General features: G+C 52.8%; 1 protein-coding gene across 3 annotated transcripts in view; it reads left to right on the forward strand.

Moving 5' to 3' along the window:
• Positions 1-4,275: 4,275 nt before the first annotated feature.
• The window catches only part of UXS1 (UDP-glucuronate decarboxylase 1), a 74,060-nt gene continuing 64,313 nt past the window's right edge, over positions 4,276-14,022 (forward strand). For 2 of the 3 annotated variants that reach the window (XM_060168763.1, XM_060168764.1), the window contains exon 1: positions 4,276-4,437. In XM_060168763.1, coding sequence (XP_060024746.1) covers positions 4,344-4,437 — 94 coding nt within the window. In that variant the 5' untranslated portion in view covers positions 4,276-4,343. Of the gene's footprint in view, positions 4,438-7,490; positions 7,507-14,022 lie in introns of those variants that run through there. The other variant, XM_060168766.1, reaches the window with a different exon arrangement.

A 14,022-nucleotide genomic window follows, 5' to 3' on the forward strand; every position in this document is an offset into this window, starting at 1 on the left:
TGTGTGTGTGTGTGTGTGCGCGCGAGAGAGACAGTTAGCGAGGCCCCAGTTTTATTGTCTTCCCTTTGATTGTGTGAACCATTCCAGCATCCTTCTCTTGGGGACAGACTGCGTTGATTTTCATCATTTGCAACACAACTTTCCTAACAATAAACTGCGTTCATCAATTGTCAGCATCCTCAGGTGGTGTGAAAACCTCTGTCTCTCAAATGCTGAGAGAGGCACGTCTTTAGTGACACCGCCCTGAGGGCTTCCTAAACCTGACGGGGTGACCAGAGCCTACATCACGCGACTGACTTTTCTGGGGCACCCACGACTCCGTCACAACCCGCACTTTTGTGATGGTCCTTATAAAGTGACATAACACATTTTAAAATCAGAGCTCCCCTTTGCGTCACTAGTGAAGGCAGCTGTCAGCAGAGGCCTTCACGTGACATTTTCTGTATGATATTCCTGTCTCTGAAAATGCTAAAAATTGGGAGACAATTATCAGAAAAGTTCAAAGAGTTAACAAATCCAGATGTGAAGGAATGTATTGAAATCAACCAATCATGTTAATGGCTAGTTATGGCTACTCTCAATCTAGCATCAATCTAAAAGTTTTGAAAAAGCATGCGTTTTGCCAGTGCCTATGTATTGGTGTAACAGCTATTACAGGCACTGTTCTATTTTACATATATTATCCCGAATCCTGACAGCAACCCTGAAGTGTGTGTGTTATTCAACCCATCGTACAGACGGAGGTTCAAGGAGGTGAAGTAATACATCCAGCGTCTCATCAGTGGTGAGGCCAGAACTGGTACCTGGGGTCATCTGACCTCCAGTCCTAAATACAGTATCAGGCCCTTCCCGCCACGCCCGCAGTGTGGCTATGGCCGTCCTTGGCCTGGGGCTGCCGAGGTCTCTGTTATATAAAACACGCTTACATGCTGGGTCACAGCTCCCTCCTCAGCAGAAGAGGACACAGGAGTACGCAGATCATAAAAATCCTGGGTGTTACCGCTGCCATCGTGTAGTCACGCTTCATACTTGTGACTTACTGTATTTTGGGACATAAGTCACAATAAAACGCCTGTCTCTTATTTTCAAAAAAAAAAAGATGCTGTGGTAAGGATGGCAGGGGGAACCTCCATGAAAGGGACCACAGTTTAATCAGACGCACACAGACCTTTACACTCTGCGGAGCTTCATAACCATCATGAAGCCAATTAAATCAAACTTCTAAGAAGCAGCCCGCACAAACTGTGTACGGGGTGCTGTAGTCTTACGGCCTGTTATACAAGGCCCTTGTTTCTTTATAGTTATAATGTTGCTTTCATTTCCACAAATCAAAAATAAATGACCACCTCCTCTTGATAAAATAATTCAGAAAATTTTCCCTTGGGAGATTTTGATGGACACCTTTGAAGAGACTTCGGTGGACATTTTAGTGTTACTTTATTACCTCCCCCCAATGTTCAGCAGCTTTATTGAGGTATAATTGACATACAATAAACTGCGTATATTTAAAGACAATGTGAGAGATATAGACACATGAAATCATCACCACAGTCCAAATAAGGAACATATCTGTGGCCCCCAAAACTTTTCTCTGATCACTCCCTTCTGCCCGCCACGAAATGTCTCACACCCGCCCCTCCACGGCCAAGGACCTGCCAGGTAGCCTCACGGATTAATCTCAAAAGAACTCGGCTAAATACAGCCAGACAAAGCGGGGAATATACCACAGGATATCATTTTATATAAAATTCTAGGAAATGCGGGCGAGTGACTTTATTGCTTTTTACCGTACGCATACATTCAATAAAGCAGGAGAGAATACCACATCAGAAGATTAACATTTCTGTTGTGTAGTTACAAGCTGAAGAAGTTCGACCACATCACTGTAGAGCGAGGATGGAAAGTAGGAGTGATCCTCTTTCTTTATGGTAAAATATAACACGAAATTTACCATTTTAAGCGTTTTTAAGTAGATCATTCATTTTTCTGGGCCGCTTGAACTAATACCTACCTACCAACAAAATCTCACCTACAACCCAACATGCTTGGAACCCATGTAGAGCTTCTGTCAGATTTTGCCTTAGGGCAAGTGTCAAAATCTTTTCTCACATCTCTGCTACTCACCTTTTATGTAAAAATCATGAAATTCCTACTGTACAGCACAGGGAACTATACTCAATACCCTGTAATAACCTATATGGGAAAAGAATCTGAAAAAGAATAGATACATGAATACGTACAAGTAAAGCACTTTGCCATATGCCTGAGACTAACACAACCTTGTGAATCCACTGTACTCCAGGATTAAATAAAAAATTAAAGTGATCATCATAAATAAAAATAAATAAAATCAAAATCAAAATCATGGGGGAATCTCCTGGCAGTCCAGTGGTTAGGACTCCTTGGTTTCACTGCCTAGGGCACAGGTTCCATCCCTGGTTGGGCAACTAAGATCTCACAGGCCTTGTGGTGTGGCCACAAAATAAATAAATGAAATTAAAAAATAAAAATCATGGAATCATAGGATCCGAGGCGGTCAGGACACTCCCTGCTCTAGACACTTCTTTGCAGAAATCATAGATTTAACCCAAACTCAAGACGTTAATGATGAGGAAACTAAGACTCCCAGACAAAAAGCAATTCGTCCCAGGCTGGTGTGCTCTGGCCGTCTACCCAGGGGTCTCTCTCTGCCTCCAAAGGTAGTGTCACCTGGCATTCTCCTTGGATACTGCTGGGGTGGGGCTGGAGTTTGGGGAGGGTGGAGGGCTGGGCGTCCTGCCTGGTGGCCGGTCCAGGTGTGGGCACCATCCTCAGGGAGGGGCTTAACAAGTTTCCTCCGACTCAGTGACTCTCCACAGCTAATGGGCAGATCTGGGATTGGGAAGGTTGTATTAGAGTCACAAAGTCACAGCATTTGTGCTGAGCGGTTCGAAAGCTGTAACCAATTACTGCCTTATTGCTCGTTGTGTTGTTCTTCTTGGAGGTTTACAACAAGGCTGAAGAAGGGTATTCGATTAAGTTTAGCAAAAGAACCTGGCATTCCCAGAGGTGAGAGGCGTTGCTGGCCGCTCTGTTTTTCCCGGGCGGCTGCTTCCCACTAGCTACCTATTTTACGTTTGGTAGTGTATATATGTCCACGCCACTCGCTCACTTCGTCCCAGCTTACCCTTCCCCCTCCCCGTGTCCTCAAGTCCATGCTCTACGTCTGCATCTTTATTCCTGTCCTGTCCCTTGGTTCTTCAGAACCTTTTTTTTTGGATTCCATATATATGTGCTAGCATACGGTATTTGTTTTTCTCTTTCTGACTTACTTCACTCTGTATGACAGACTCTAGGTCCATCCACCTCACTACAAATAACTCAATTTCGTTTCTTTTTGTGGCTGAGTAATATTGCGCTGTTTATACGGGCCACATCTTCTTTATCCATTCATCTGTCGATGGACACTTAGGTCGCTTCCATGTCCTGACTATTGTAAATAGAGCTGCAATGAACGTTGGGGTACATGACTCTTTTTGAATTATGGTATATGATATGCCCAGGGTATATGCCCAGTAGTGGGATTGCTGGGTGGTATGGCAGCTCTACTGTTAGTTTTTTAAGGAACCTCCATACTGCTCTCCATAGTGGCTGTATCAATTTACATTCCCACCCACAGTGCAAGAGGGTTCCCTTTCCTCCACACCCTCTCCAGCATTTATTGTTTGTAGATTTTTTGTTGATGGCCATTCTGACCGGTGTGAGGTAATACCTCACTGTAGTTTGGATTTGCATTTCTCTAATGATTAGTGATGTTGAGCATCCTTCCATGTGTTTGTTGGCCATCTGCACGTCTTCTTTGGAGAAATGTCTGTTTAGGTGTTCTGCCCATTTTTGGATTGAGTTGTTTGTTTTTTTGATATTGAGCTGCATGTAAACTCCTTAATTTTAAAAGAAAGATGTTCCAGCCGATCAGAAGGAAAAAGGCACGGGGTCTGGACTTCATCGGTGTTTAGGGGACTAATCGTTGTCGCTGCCACTATTCCAGAAGCCGAGAGAACAGTCAGCTTTCAGAGGGAAGCGGTAAAGAACTCCAAACACCTGCCCATCCCCGAGTCCGCCCCGAGCGCTCGGATTGGGGTCTGAAGCACACCGCCCACGGCGGCCCACGAGCAGCGCTTGGGACCGCGCACGCGCACTCGCCGCCCGCCGGGGCCGCCGCACTGCGCCTGCGGGGCGGGGCGGGGCGGGCGTGGCGCATGCGCGCGGGCCCCGCCGGCAGGAAGCGGGCGCGGGGCGGGGCCTTCGGGCCGCCCCCGCCTCAGCCGCTCAAGTAGCCCAGCGGCCGCAGCGCGCGGCCCGGGATGCTGAGCCAGGCGCTCCTGCGCCTCGCGTCCGCCGTCAGCCGCAGGAGGATGAAGCTGCTACTGGGCATCGCGCTGCTCGCCTACGTGGCCTGTGAGTGCGCCGGCTATTCCTTCCCGCCCGCGGCCTGCTCTCTCTCTCTCTCCCTCCCTCCCTCCCGCTCTGCGCGCGCGGCCGCCGGCAGGACAGGAGGCGCGGACCCTCGGCCCGGCTGCCCGCCGCCCGCGGGGCTGCGGGCAGCGGTTCCCGGGCGTGCCGCGTCGCCGGGCTGGACTAGGGGGTGCGAATGCTGTCGCCCGGCGGAGACCCCGCGCCGGCTGCCTGCTCTTCGGAAAATTACTCCGCGTTTGGCTGTAGGGGAGCCCAGTGTCGCCGGACCCCGCCGGCCCGCGGCCGAGCCCAGGGGTCCGACGCCCGGGGGTCCCCGCGCCCGGGGTCTTGGCGCCCAGGTTTCTGGACGCCCGGGGGGTGCCCCCGCCCAGGTGTCCGCGCCCGGGGTCCTGGCGCCTAGGTGTTCGGATGCCCAGGGGTCTCTTCGCCCAGGAAAGGAGGGTGCGGGTGCCGGTCGGCCCAGCACGGAGGCGCAGCGCTGGGGATCCCGGCGCCGCTTCAGCTTGTGTGGTTCTCCCGTCATCACTCACCGCGGCTGCCGGACCTAGGGCAGGGGGGGCACTTTTCAGGCAGAGGGTAGACCCTGTGGTTTCTTAGAGGCAGAAGCTGTCCCTTTAAAAAAAAAATTCGATGGGAATGTATTTTCATTGCTGTTATTAATACTTCCCCAAGTACTAAAATTGGACCAGGTGAGCTCGTTTGAATCCTAGCCACGAGAGTGATACACGCTGAAACGGAACACCTGCTCACCGGTTGAGTTACCAAGATCTGACTCCCGAGGTGAGGGAGGCTCGGCAAAGTGATTTCAGTTGAGCTCCAGGAAGATGCGGGTGATTGAGACCCAGCCTGTCTGCTGCAGCCCAGCTGGGGGCAGTTAGTTGGGAGTAGTCTTCGAAGGAGGAAGAGGTAGTCTGAAGCGTGTGTCAGTCTTGAGTGAGACAGCCGAGAACCCAGGGGAAAGACCGCTTGAAGTTGTCTAACTGTTGTTAGGACAATAATCATATCTAAATTGGCTGCGAGCTTCCCCGTAGGTGCGTGAGCCTGTTTCATTGTTTCCTGTAACTATCTCAACAATCCTAGGAAATAGGTACTATCGTTATTCCCATTCTACAGGTGAGTCTGTTAAGGCTAAGAGAAATCAGGCAGATTTACTGATGACCACACAGATGATAACCTATGGAGACCCAGACCAGAGCCCGGCTTGCCGGGGAGCTGGGGCTATGAACCCAGGTGTGCGGGAAGCTCCCTGGGGGTTTTGGGTTTTCTGAAGGTGTAGGGGGTTGTGGGATGTCATTCACAGTTCTGTAGACCAGGAAATTCTCCTGAGCCCCTACCTTTGTCTGTCCAGCCCTTATTGCTGCTTGTCTCTGCTTAGTCCCAGGGGACCCCAAGGAGTGCAAAACACCTGGGCAGTGTTTCTCAAACTCCTCTGTGTGTCAGAATCACCTGGAGGGTTTTCAGAACACAGGTTGCCGCCTCCCCCCTCAAGTTTCTCATTCAGTAGGTCTGGGGTGTGGCCCAGCCATTTGCATTTCTAATAGCTTCACTTCAGATGCTGTTGGTGTGGTCTGGGGACCCCACTTTAGAACCTGTGGCCTAAGCAGGTGAGTTGAGTTGGCCACGAATTAGATGCTCACTCAAATGAGGGTTAAATTACGAACAGGTAGGAAGGAAGGGAGGGAATGCACAGGGGCTTGTGCTGGTAAGTGAAGTGTGTGTAGGAGTGACTAGGCAGGCGGGGGGGGTTCCCCAGGAGCAGCATGTGCAGCGGTCCTGTGGCAGCCAAGAGCAGGGCGTGTCCTCAGAATGTGCAGAACTGCCGTGTGGCTGGAGTGTGGACACGAAGCAGCTGTGGGGCTGCCCTGGCAGGCGGGTGGGAGCAGGCAGGCCTGGCGGAGGCCTCGTGCCAGCTCCCGACGCGGGGGAATTTAGCTGTGAGGTTTAGGCTAGGGTGGAGGCAGTGCTGGTAGCAGGCAGGGTTGGTAGGTCCCGGGCACTTCGCAGGGAAAAGCATGACATTGTGGCTCCCGACTGACGGCGTCCGAGGACATTGAAGGTGTCCGTGAGCCATGATGCCTGTGACGTCTAGTCTCTGCTCTCCTTGTTAATAATCTTTCCCTTTTGTTTGAGAAAACGCCCCTGCTCCCAGGTGACACACAGCGCCTTCTGGAAATGCTCTCGTGCCGATGCGGGCCCAGCCTCCTTGCTCGCACATAATGCTTCAGTCCAGGCCCAGGGGCTGAGCGTGGGCCAGCTTGCACTGCACTGAGGTTCTTCTCCATGCATGTGTTTTCTTCTCGGTACCGGGGATTTCAGCCCTTGTAGCACTTAGATCAGTGCTGTTAGCCCCTCAGAAGAGCCTAGAGGTCTGAAAGTCATGCCAACCTGCTAGGTAGATCCCTAGGCAGAGACTCAGCTGGAATTACCTTTAGTGTTTTTGACAGGCTAGAGTTTAAAAAGTCAAATAGCCTTTGCCGGGTTTGTTGGTGTCCCCAGGCACTGTTTTCCTCTCCCCGGAGGCAAGCACTTCACTTCTTTGAGCCGATGATTTTGGTGTTTGTCCTTGTTCCGTAGAATTCTAGATACTACCGAGTGGCTTTCTTCTTTAGAAGATTGTTTATTCTCCTTTCCCCCACCAACCCATGCAGGTGCGGTGTGATTTTAAGTAGCCCAGCACTTAGTGTTTACGCACATGACTAAATGTTGTTCACCTGAGCACTTAGTGTTTACGCGCATGACTAAATGTTGTTCACCTGAGCCTGTGAACTCCGCTTTTCTTTTTCCCGGAGCTAATGACTCCACTCTCAGGCCCTGTACTTGTTGGACTGCAAGCTTTGTCGCTCATGTCTTTCTCCCCCGAGACACTGAGCAGCCTCCCGAGCTCCCTGAGGAGGGGCCTTCGGACCTCGTGCCCCTGGCCTCAGCCCCTCAGCCCCGTTGGCCTGGAGATCCTGTCCCCCGACGGCCACCGCCTCATTTCAGCTGGAGGTCACGGGAGGAGCATTGGCAGGCGTTGGCCGTGTCTTCTCTGTCTTCACATTTAATTGACAGGTGGGTGGTAAGGCTCCATCCCTTCTGGGTCCTGGTGCCGAGGCTCAAGCCGGCTCCCGTCTCTCTGTGACTTGGTTTCTCCCGGGAGATCCCAGGCCCTGCCCTTTTCCTGCCCCTGGCGCCATCCTCCACGGCACACCTCGGCTCGGCCCCTCCGCACTCGGGTGTGCCCCGAGTGTGCATTTGTGGACGTGCGGTTGATAACTGGCCTCCTTCAGGACCGCCGTGCTCGGCATCTGGAGCCCCTCCCAGAGTGAGGCCTCCGTGCCGCAGGGGGGTCAGGGGCACCTGTGTGCCCGCCCGCCCAGGGATGCGCACCCGGCTGGTGACGTGTGCGCATGTGCCGGGTGCTTCCAAGCCTGGCTGCCCAGGAGCCTCGCTCTGCGGTTCTGGGAACCTTCCGAACTGTCCTCTGGAGCGGTACCCTGCGGGGGTGCGGTGGCCTGGTCTGCTCCTCTTCCTTCCGTCTCTTCTGTCATTGTAGACTTTGGTCCTACTTTTTGGAAACTTTGTCGTCTAACTCTTTTAGTGATAACATTTATGTTTGCTATCATTTTTTGTTTAGGAGCGTTCTCTTTCTCCCCGAATTTAAAAAACCAAAGAGTGTGGTCTTTGTGTCAGGGTCTCCTCTGCACGGTGGTCGTTTGCTCACTTTTCTTCCCCTGGAGAGTCTCTTCCTCCGGTGGCTTCCTTTCTCCTTGGAGGCTTTCCCGGGACGCTGGGCCGTCTGCTCTGTTTGCACGATCGATCCTGGGCAGGTGGGGGCCCCCCCCGGGCTGCCCCATGGACCTCAGCTGCCTCACTGGTTGGTGGAGCGTTCAGCATCCTCCGGGCGGCGGTGCCGGCTCTCCCGGGCATCCCAGGGACCCGGGGCAGGGCCGCGGGGCTGAGTCGTACCCTGATCGTCCCCCGGCTGACGGGGCCCCGTGCCGCAGACCCTCTGCCCTCCCCTCTGCAGAGACGGACCGGGCGGGGCTGGAGCCGGCAGGGTGCAGCGGGCAGGGCCCTTCTCCAGCCTCCTTCACGCGACCCGCCCCCGCTCCCCGTCTCTTGGTTCCTCTGCCCTCTTCATTCTTCTTCCCCTCCCGAAAGCGCTTGTCCCCATCCCCCTGTGCACCTTGGTTTATACCTGAAACAGCAGAACGAAGGTGAAGCTTGCTTTCTGACATTTCAGAGGCACTCCTTCAGCTCTGGAAAACGCGAGTTGTGACAGTAACAGCGCTCACTTAGGTTTGGGTGTGTCCTGGGTTTTGTTGGGAGGACACCGTATTTGTGGTGCTTTCCTATCCTGTCCCTGTTATTCCACCAAAAAGATGCTAAATCACCCCTGAAAACCACATGTGAGCATGTTTTACATGTGTTAGCTCTGCACGTGTGATAACAGACGTCAAGCTTCTCTGAGCTGGGACCTCTGTGAGCAGTTTTCCCCTTGGTCTGATTAGCCCTGCGTAATTGGCGATCGTTAAGTCACTAAGCAGACAGGTGCTGGTGATGCCAGTGGACTCCTGGGGGAAAAGAGGGGAAAAAAGGGGAAAACAGGTGAACTTATGTAAGTGGTGCTTCCAGATTCCCCTGAGCCCAGGGGTCACTACGCTTGTTACCGCAAGTTCCCAGGGTCCCCCCAGGCCCAGAAATAGCCTAGAATCTCCCCCTACCTTCTTGGTGGCCGGGAGGGGCAACCTGGAAATTGTTTTGACCCTCGACATCTACTGTAAGAATTTCCACACCTGATTTCTATCGTATTGAAAAAATAATTCAGCAAGCACCTAAATAACCCTCGGCCTACATATGCCAGTTCTTCTTTCCCCCACATTTGCTCATTCTTTTCATTTTTACATATATTTCTTTGTTGAAATATTTGAAAGTTGTAGACATAGTAATACTTCGTGTTTAAATACTTCAACACATGTCTCCTAAGATCTGCATTTTCTATGTAATCTGATCACCATTATCATAGTCTAAAAATTAACAATAAGTAGTATCATCTGATATGCAGTCCATATTTGAATTCCCTCTGCCCGCCCCCATGGTACCATAAATGTCCTTATAGCCTTTTCTGCTTTTTTTTTAATCTAGGATCCCGTCAGGGTTTACACATCGCTGTTATGCCTCTAACTCTTGTTTTTTCATGACATTTACCCTTTAAAAGCACAGGCTGGTTGTCCTTTAGAAACGTCCAACCTTCTGGACTTACCTGATTGTTTCCTCAGGATTAAATTCAGGTAAATATTTTTATGATAACGCTGGTCGATTCGCATCACATCAGGCTTGTCCACTACCAGTGCTGAGTTTGATGCCGGGAGGGGGCTGGCTGCCGGCCACTTGATTGCCGGGATCCACGTTCCCAGGACCCAGCCAGGGGATCTCGGAGACTTGCAAGCCAGCGCGCTCAGCATCCATTACCAGTCCTCGCCTGGATCGGTTTTATGTTGGGATCACAAAAGCAGCAACTTCCTAATCCTGTAAATCCTCCTCTGTTTATTAACTGGCGTTCTTGCGGACAGAGGGACCGAGGCCTGCCCTTCCCTCCTTCCCTCCTTCCCTCCTTCCCTCCTTCCCTCCTTCCCTCCTTCCCTCCTTCCCTCCTTCCCTCCTTCCCCCCTTCCCCCCTTCCCCCCTTCCCCCCTTCCCCCCTTCCCTTCCCCCCTTCCCCCCTTCCCCCCTTCCCCCCTTCCCCCCTTCCCCCCTTCCCCCCTTCCCCCCTTCCCCCCTTCCCCCCTTCCCCCCTTCCCCCCTCCTTCCCTCCTTCCCTCCTTCCCTCCTTCCCTCCTTCCCTCCTTCCCTCCCTCCCTCCCTCCCTCCCGTCTGTCTTTCTCTCTCTGTTAGCTTTCTGGGGGCTGCTGTAATAAATTGCTAGGAACTAGGCGGCTTTAAAACAAGGGAAATTGATTCTCCCACGATTCTGGGGGCCGGAGTCAGAAGTCGAGGTGTTGGCAGGGCCGCCGTGGTCCCCTCAAGGCACCTTCAGGCTGCGGGTGCTTCATTGCCGGTGCTGGTCCCGTGGCCCCTTCCCTGCTGTCTGTCAGGTCCCTCCGTCCCTTAGAAGGTCACTGGTCACGGGTTCGAGGGCTCAGCTGGATAATCTAAGGTGGTCTTTTGGTCTCAAGATCCTTGATTACACCTGCTAAGACCCTTTTTCCAAGTAAGGTCAGTTTCCCAGGTTCTCAGAGTTAGGATGTGAACATATTTTGAGGACCACCATCAATGTATGCCCCTCTTTTTTTTTTTAAAGTCACTATGGACTAGAGGTTCTATCTTTGAGCACTTCCTTGATCTCCAGATGCTCCAGGCTCATCTTGTGTTTTCTGTGCCCCACGCCTGGAATGAGCCATTTCTACAAGGAGCCCTGCTTCCTCTCAGTGGAGAGTATGGGTTAGAACTCAGGGTCTGAGCACTCACCGAGGTGTCCTTGCTTCCAGCTTTCGCAGTGGACAGAGCCAGGACAGGTGCGAATTTTTTCCAGTTGTGAGTTTATGCCGATGCCCCCAGTTTAAATCATAACGGGGTTCTTCCTCCCCTGCCCACTTCCCATATTGCTATTTCCTCCCTCCCACTATGAAAATATTGTTTCTGACATCAGGAAAAACTCATTTGCTCTCTACTACCAGCCATACCGGTTTCAGAATCATTGCCTCGTTACCAGTACCAACGACAAGCTTAAGAAAATTCAGAATTTCTCTGTAGTTCTTTTTGTCTTTAGAATCTATCTCACTCAGGGTGTACAGTTATTGTGTTGAAAAGCTCCATGAAACATGCTTTTCTATGCCTGATACAAGTCAGGTTTATTTTTCTGTTTGTGCTCCGTTTATTTTAGGATTTCTCTTTTCTTTCTGATTGTTAAAGTGTGTAAGCCATTTCCATGGTTCAGAAGTCAAACTGAATAAAAAGCTATGTGCAGACGTGTCTTGCCGCAATCCCTGGCCTCCACCCTTTTCCCATTGTCATTAGTCCATTTTATGCATCGTTGGTTTCTTTCTGCAAATCCAGGCATTAGGCTGTGTGTATATACACACCTGCTACTCATCGCTACCAGAAGGTAGTGAATCACATGGACGGTTCGCCCTCTTTTCCTTTCCTGCACAGTATTCCCTGGAAGGCTCTGGTATCGGCGTGCGGAGCTCACCTTTGCTCTGTGTATCTCTCCTGTGTGTGTGCCCTGCATTCTCCGTGGCCAGGCTCCTGAGCAAGGCGTTTTCCTTGTTTCAGACACTCTGCTCTTGGAAACACTGCTGCCGCGAGTAAGCTTGTGCGTGTGGTCCCCCGAGCCATGCCCCAGAACACCCCCGCCAGAGCTTGTGGACAGCTCACCAGGCAGGAGTGGTGTCTCCTTCAGTGTGCATCCTCTTCCTAGGAGTGACGTCAAGCATCTTTCCGAGGGTTAAAGGATGCTAATGTATCTTTTTCCGAGGACTGTTCAGCTTTTGCCCATTTTTCTGTTGAGTTTTTGGTCATCTTTCCCCTCATTTTTAAGAGCTCTTAACACATCGGGGGTGTTAATTGTCCTTTGTGAGGTAAGCTGCGGCTGTTTTCTCGTGCCTCGAGTGGTTCCCAGGAAGATATCTGGTCTTGGTCCCCGGTCCTGGCACAGAGCTCCTAAAACCCTTGGGGTTTCCTGAGCCATAGGGGTGTCTTCTATTGTTCCTAAGATGCCCCTTTTGATCACCCTGAGTTTTTGCTTGGGAGTGACTCAGGGTGGGCCCTAGATTGGCCTGGAACGGGGCAGGGCACTGTCAGCCTCACCCCGCCACCTCCGGAAGCTTTGTAAAAAGTCAACAGTGAGGTGTGGCACGCTCCTCGGTGGGTGAGGAGCTGGGAGGGTGCTGCCTGGAGAGGCCGTGGAGGCTCTCGTCCCTCCGAGAGTATCCATTCGTCTGTTCCTGAGCTGCGTCCTTCCTGATAAACCGGCCGTCGTAAGGAGACTGTCTCTCTGAGTCCTGTGAGTCTTTCTAGCAAATTATCAAACCCAAGGAGGGGGTCGTGGAGCCCTGACTTGCAGCCAGTTGGTTGTGAGAAGCACAGGTGGCCCCGGGCGCCGTCCTGTGGGCCTGAGCCCCTCACCTGCGGGGTCTGCGCTCAGGGCAGCTCGTTGGCGTCCAGGGGGCCGGAGCGCTGGTTGGTGGTGTGGAAACCCCGCACCCTGGGGTCAGCTGTGTTCTGGGGGTGGAAACGGATCTTAGGACGATTTTTCCGTTTCCCCATGTGGTTCTTAAGAATGTGGTCCAGGTGTTTGGAGGGAGGTGAGGGGCCTTGGCTGTGAGGGGCGCGGCGCCCTGGAGGCCCGGGGGTCAGCGGGTGGAGAGGTGCACGGGGTTGGACCCCGGAGCCCAGGGTGGAGGTGACAGGTGCAGGGACTGGGGGCCCTCGGGGCCAGGAGGCAGGGCTGGAGATCTGCCCGGGTGGGAACCCTTCAGCGAGAGGAGCTGCTGTTGGAGGAGAGCCGTGCAGCTGAGGAGCCAGGATGTGATCCACCTGCCCCAGATGTTCAGACTCGGGGCTAAGCGCCGCTGTGTTGCCCCCCGGGCCTGTGGCTGGGTGTCGCTCGCAGCTCTGCACCCTCCCTGGACTCCTGCCTGCCGGGTGCGGGCTGGCAGGTGTGAGCCTGGTGGGGCGGGGGGAGCCCTGCTGCGGGGACGGAGCCCTGGGGGGCGGGGGGCGGGCGGGGTGTCCCGTGGGGCTGGCTTTGAGGGGGGGCAGCCCGCAGAACCCCGCACGCTGGAACTTCCGTGTGTGCATGCACGTCTCCCTTCATCGTCTTCCGTTTCCTGCCTTTGTCTGTGTGGGATGAACATAATACAGTACGTGTAATACGCGTGGGGCGCGATCACCGGAGGGGGCGATGGGAGTGATGTGGAGACTTGGAATTCGGAGCAGGGGCAGGACGGGGACGAGTCACCTGGAGAGAAGGCAGAAGTGCCACGTGGGAGGGCAGACACGGAAGCGCAGCCGCACGGGGCCTGCGCTGGCCGGAGCCTGACGAGGGGGCCGGACCGGGGCCGTGGGCTCGCGGGATTCGCTGGGGCGGAGCGCGAGGGTCTGCCGGCCACCTGGGGGGAGGGGCGCCCAGAGCTGTGCCCATCATAGAGGGAGAGGCGGCAGGGCTCTTGTGACATCGGTTTGGTTTTTATTTTAGTTTAATTTTTATTTTATATTGGAGTACAGTTGATTTACAGTATTGTGTTAGTTTCAGGTGTACAGCAAAGTGATTCAGTTATACGTATACATATATCCTTTTCAGATTCTTTTCCATTGTAGGTTATTACAGGGTATCGAATATAGTTCCCTGTGCTATGCGGTAGGTCCTTGTTGGTTACCGATTTTGTATACAGTAGTGCGTATATGTTCATCCCAAACTCCTAATTTATCCCTCCCCCTTTCCCCCTTTGGTAACTAAGTTTATTTTGTATGTCTGAGAGTCTATTTCTGTTTTGTAAAGAAGTTGTTTAACGGTTGTCTTAGAACGCGGAGCCTTCGGAGGCCTTGAGCAGGGAGGGGAACAGAGGTGGGCTCTCAGCTTGC

The sequence above is a fragment of the Lagenorhynchus albirostris genome, chromosome 13 (genome assembly GCF_949774975.1).
Source record: "Lagenorhynchus albirostris chromosome 13, mLagAlb1.1, whole genome shotgun sequence".
In the NCBI taxonomy this organism is placed as follows: Eukaryota; Metazoa; Chordata; class Mammalia; order Artiodactyla; family Delphinidae; genus Lagenorhynchus; species Lagenorhynchus albirostris.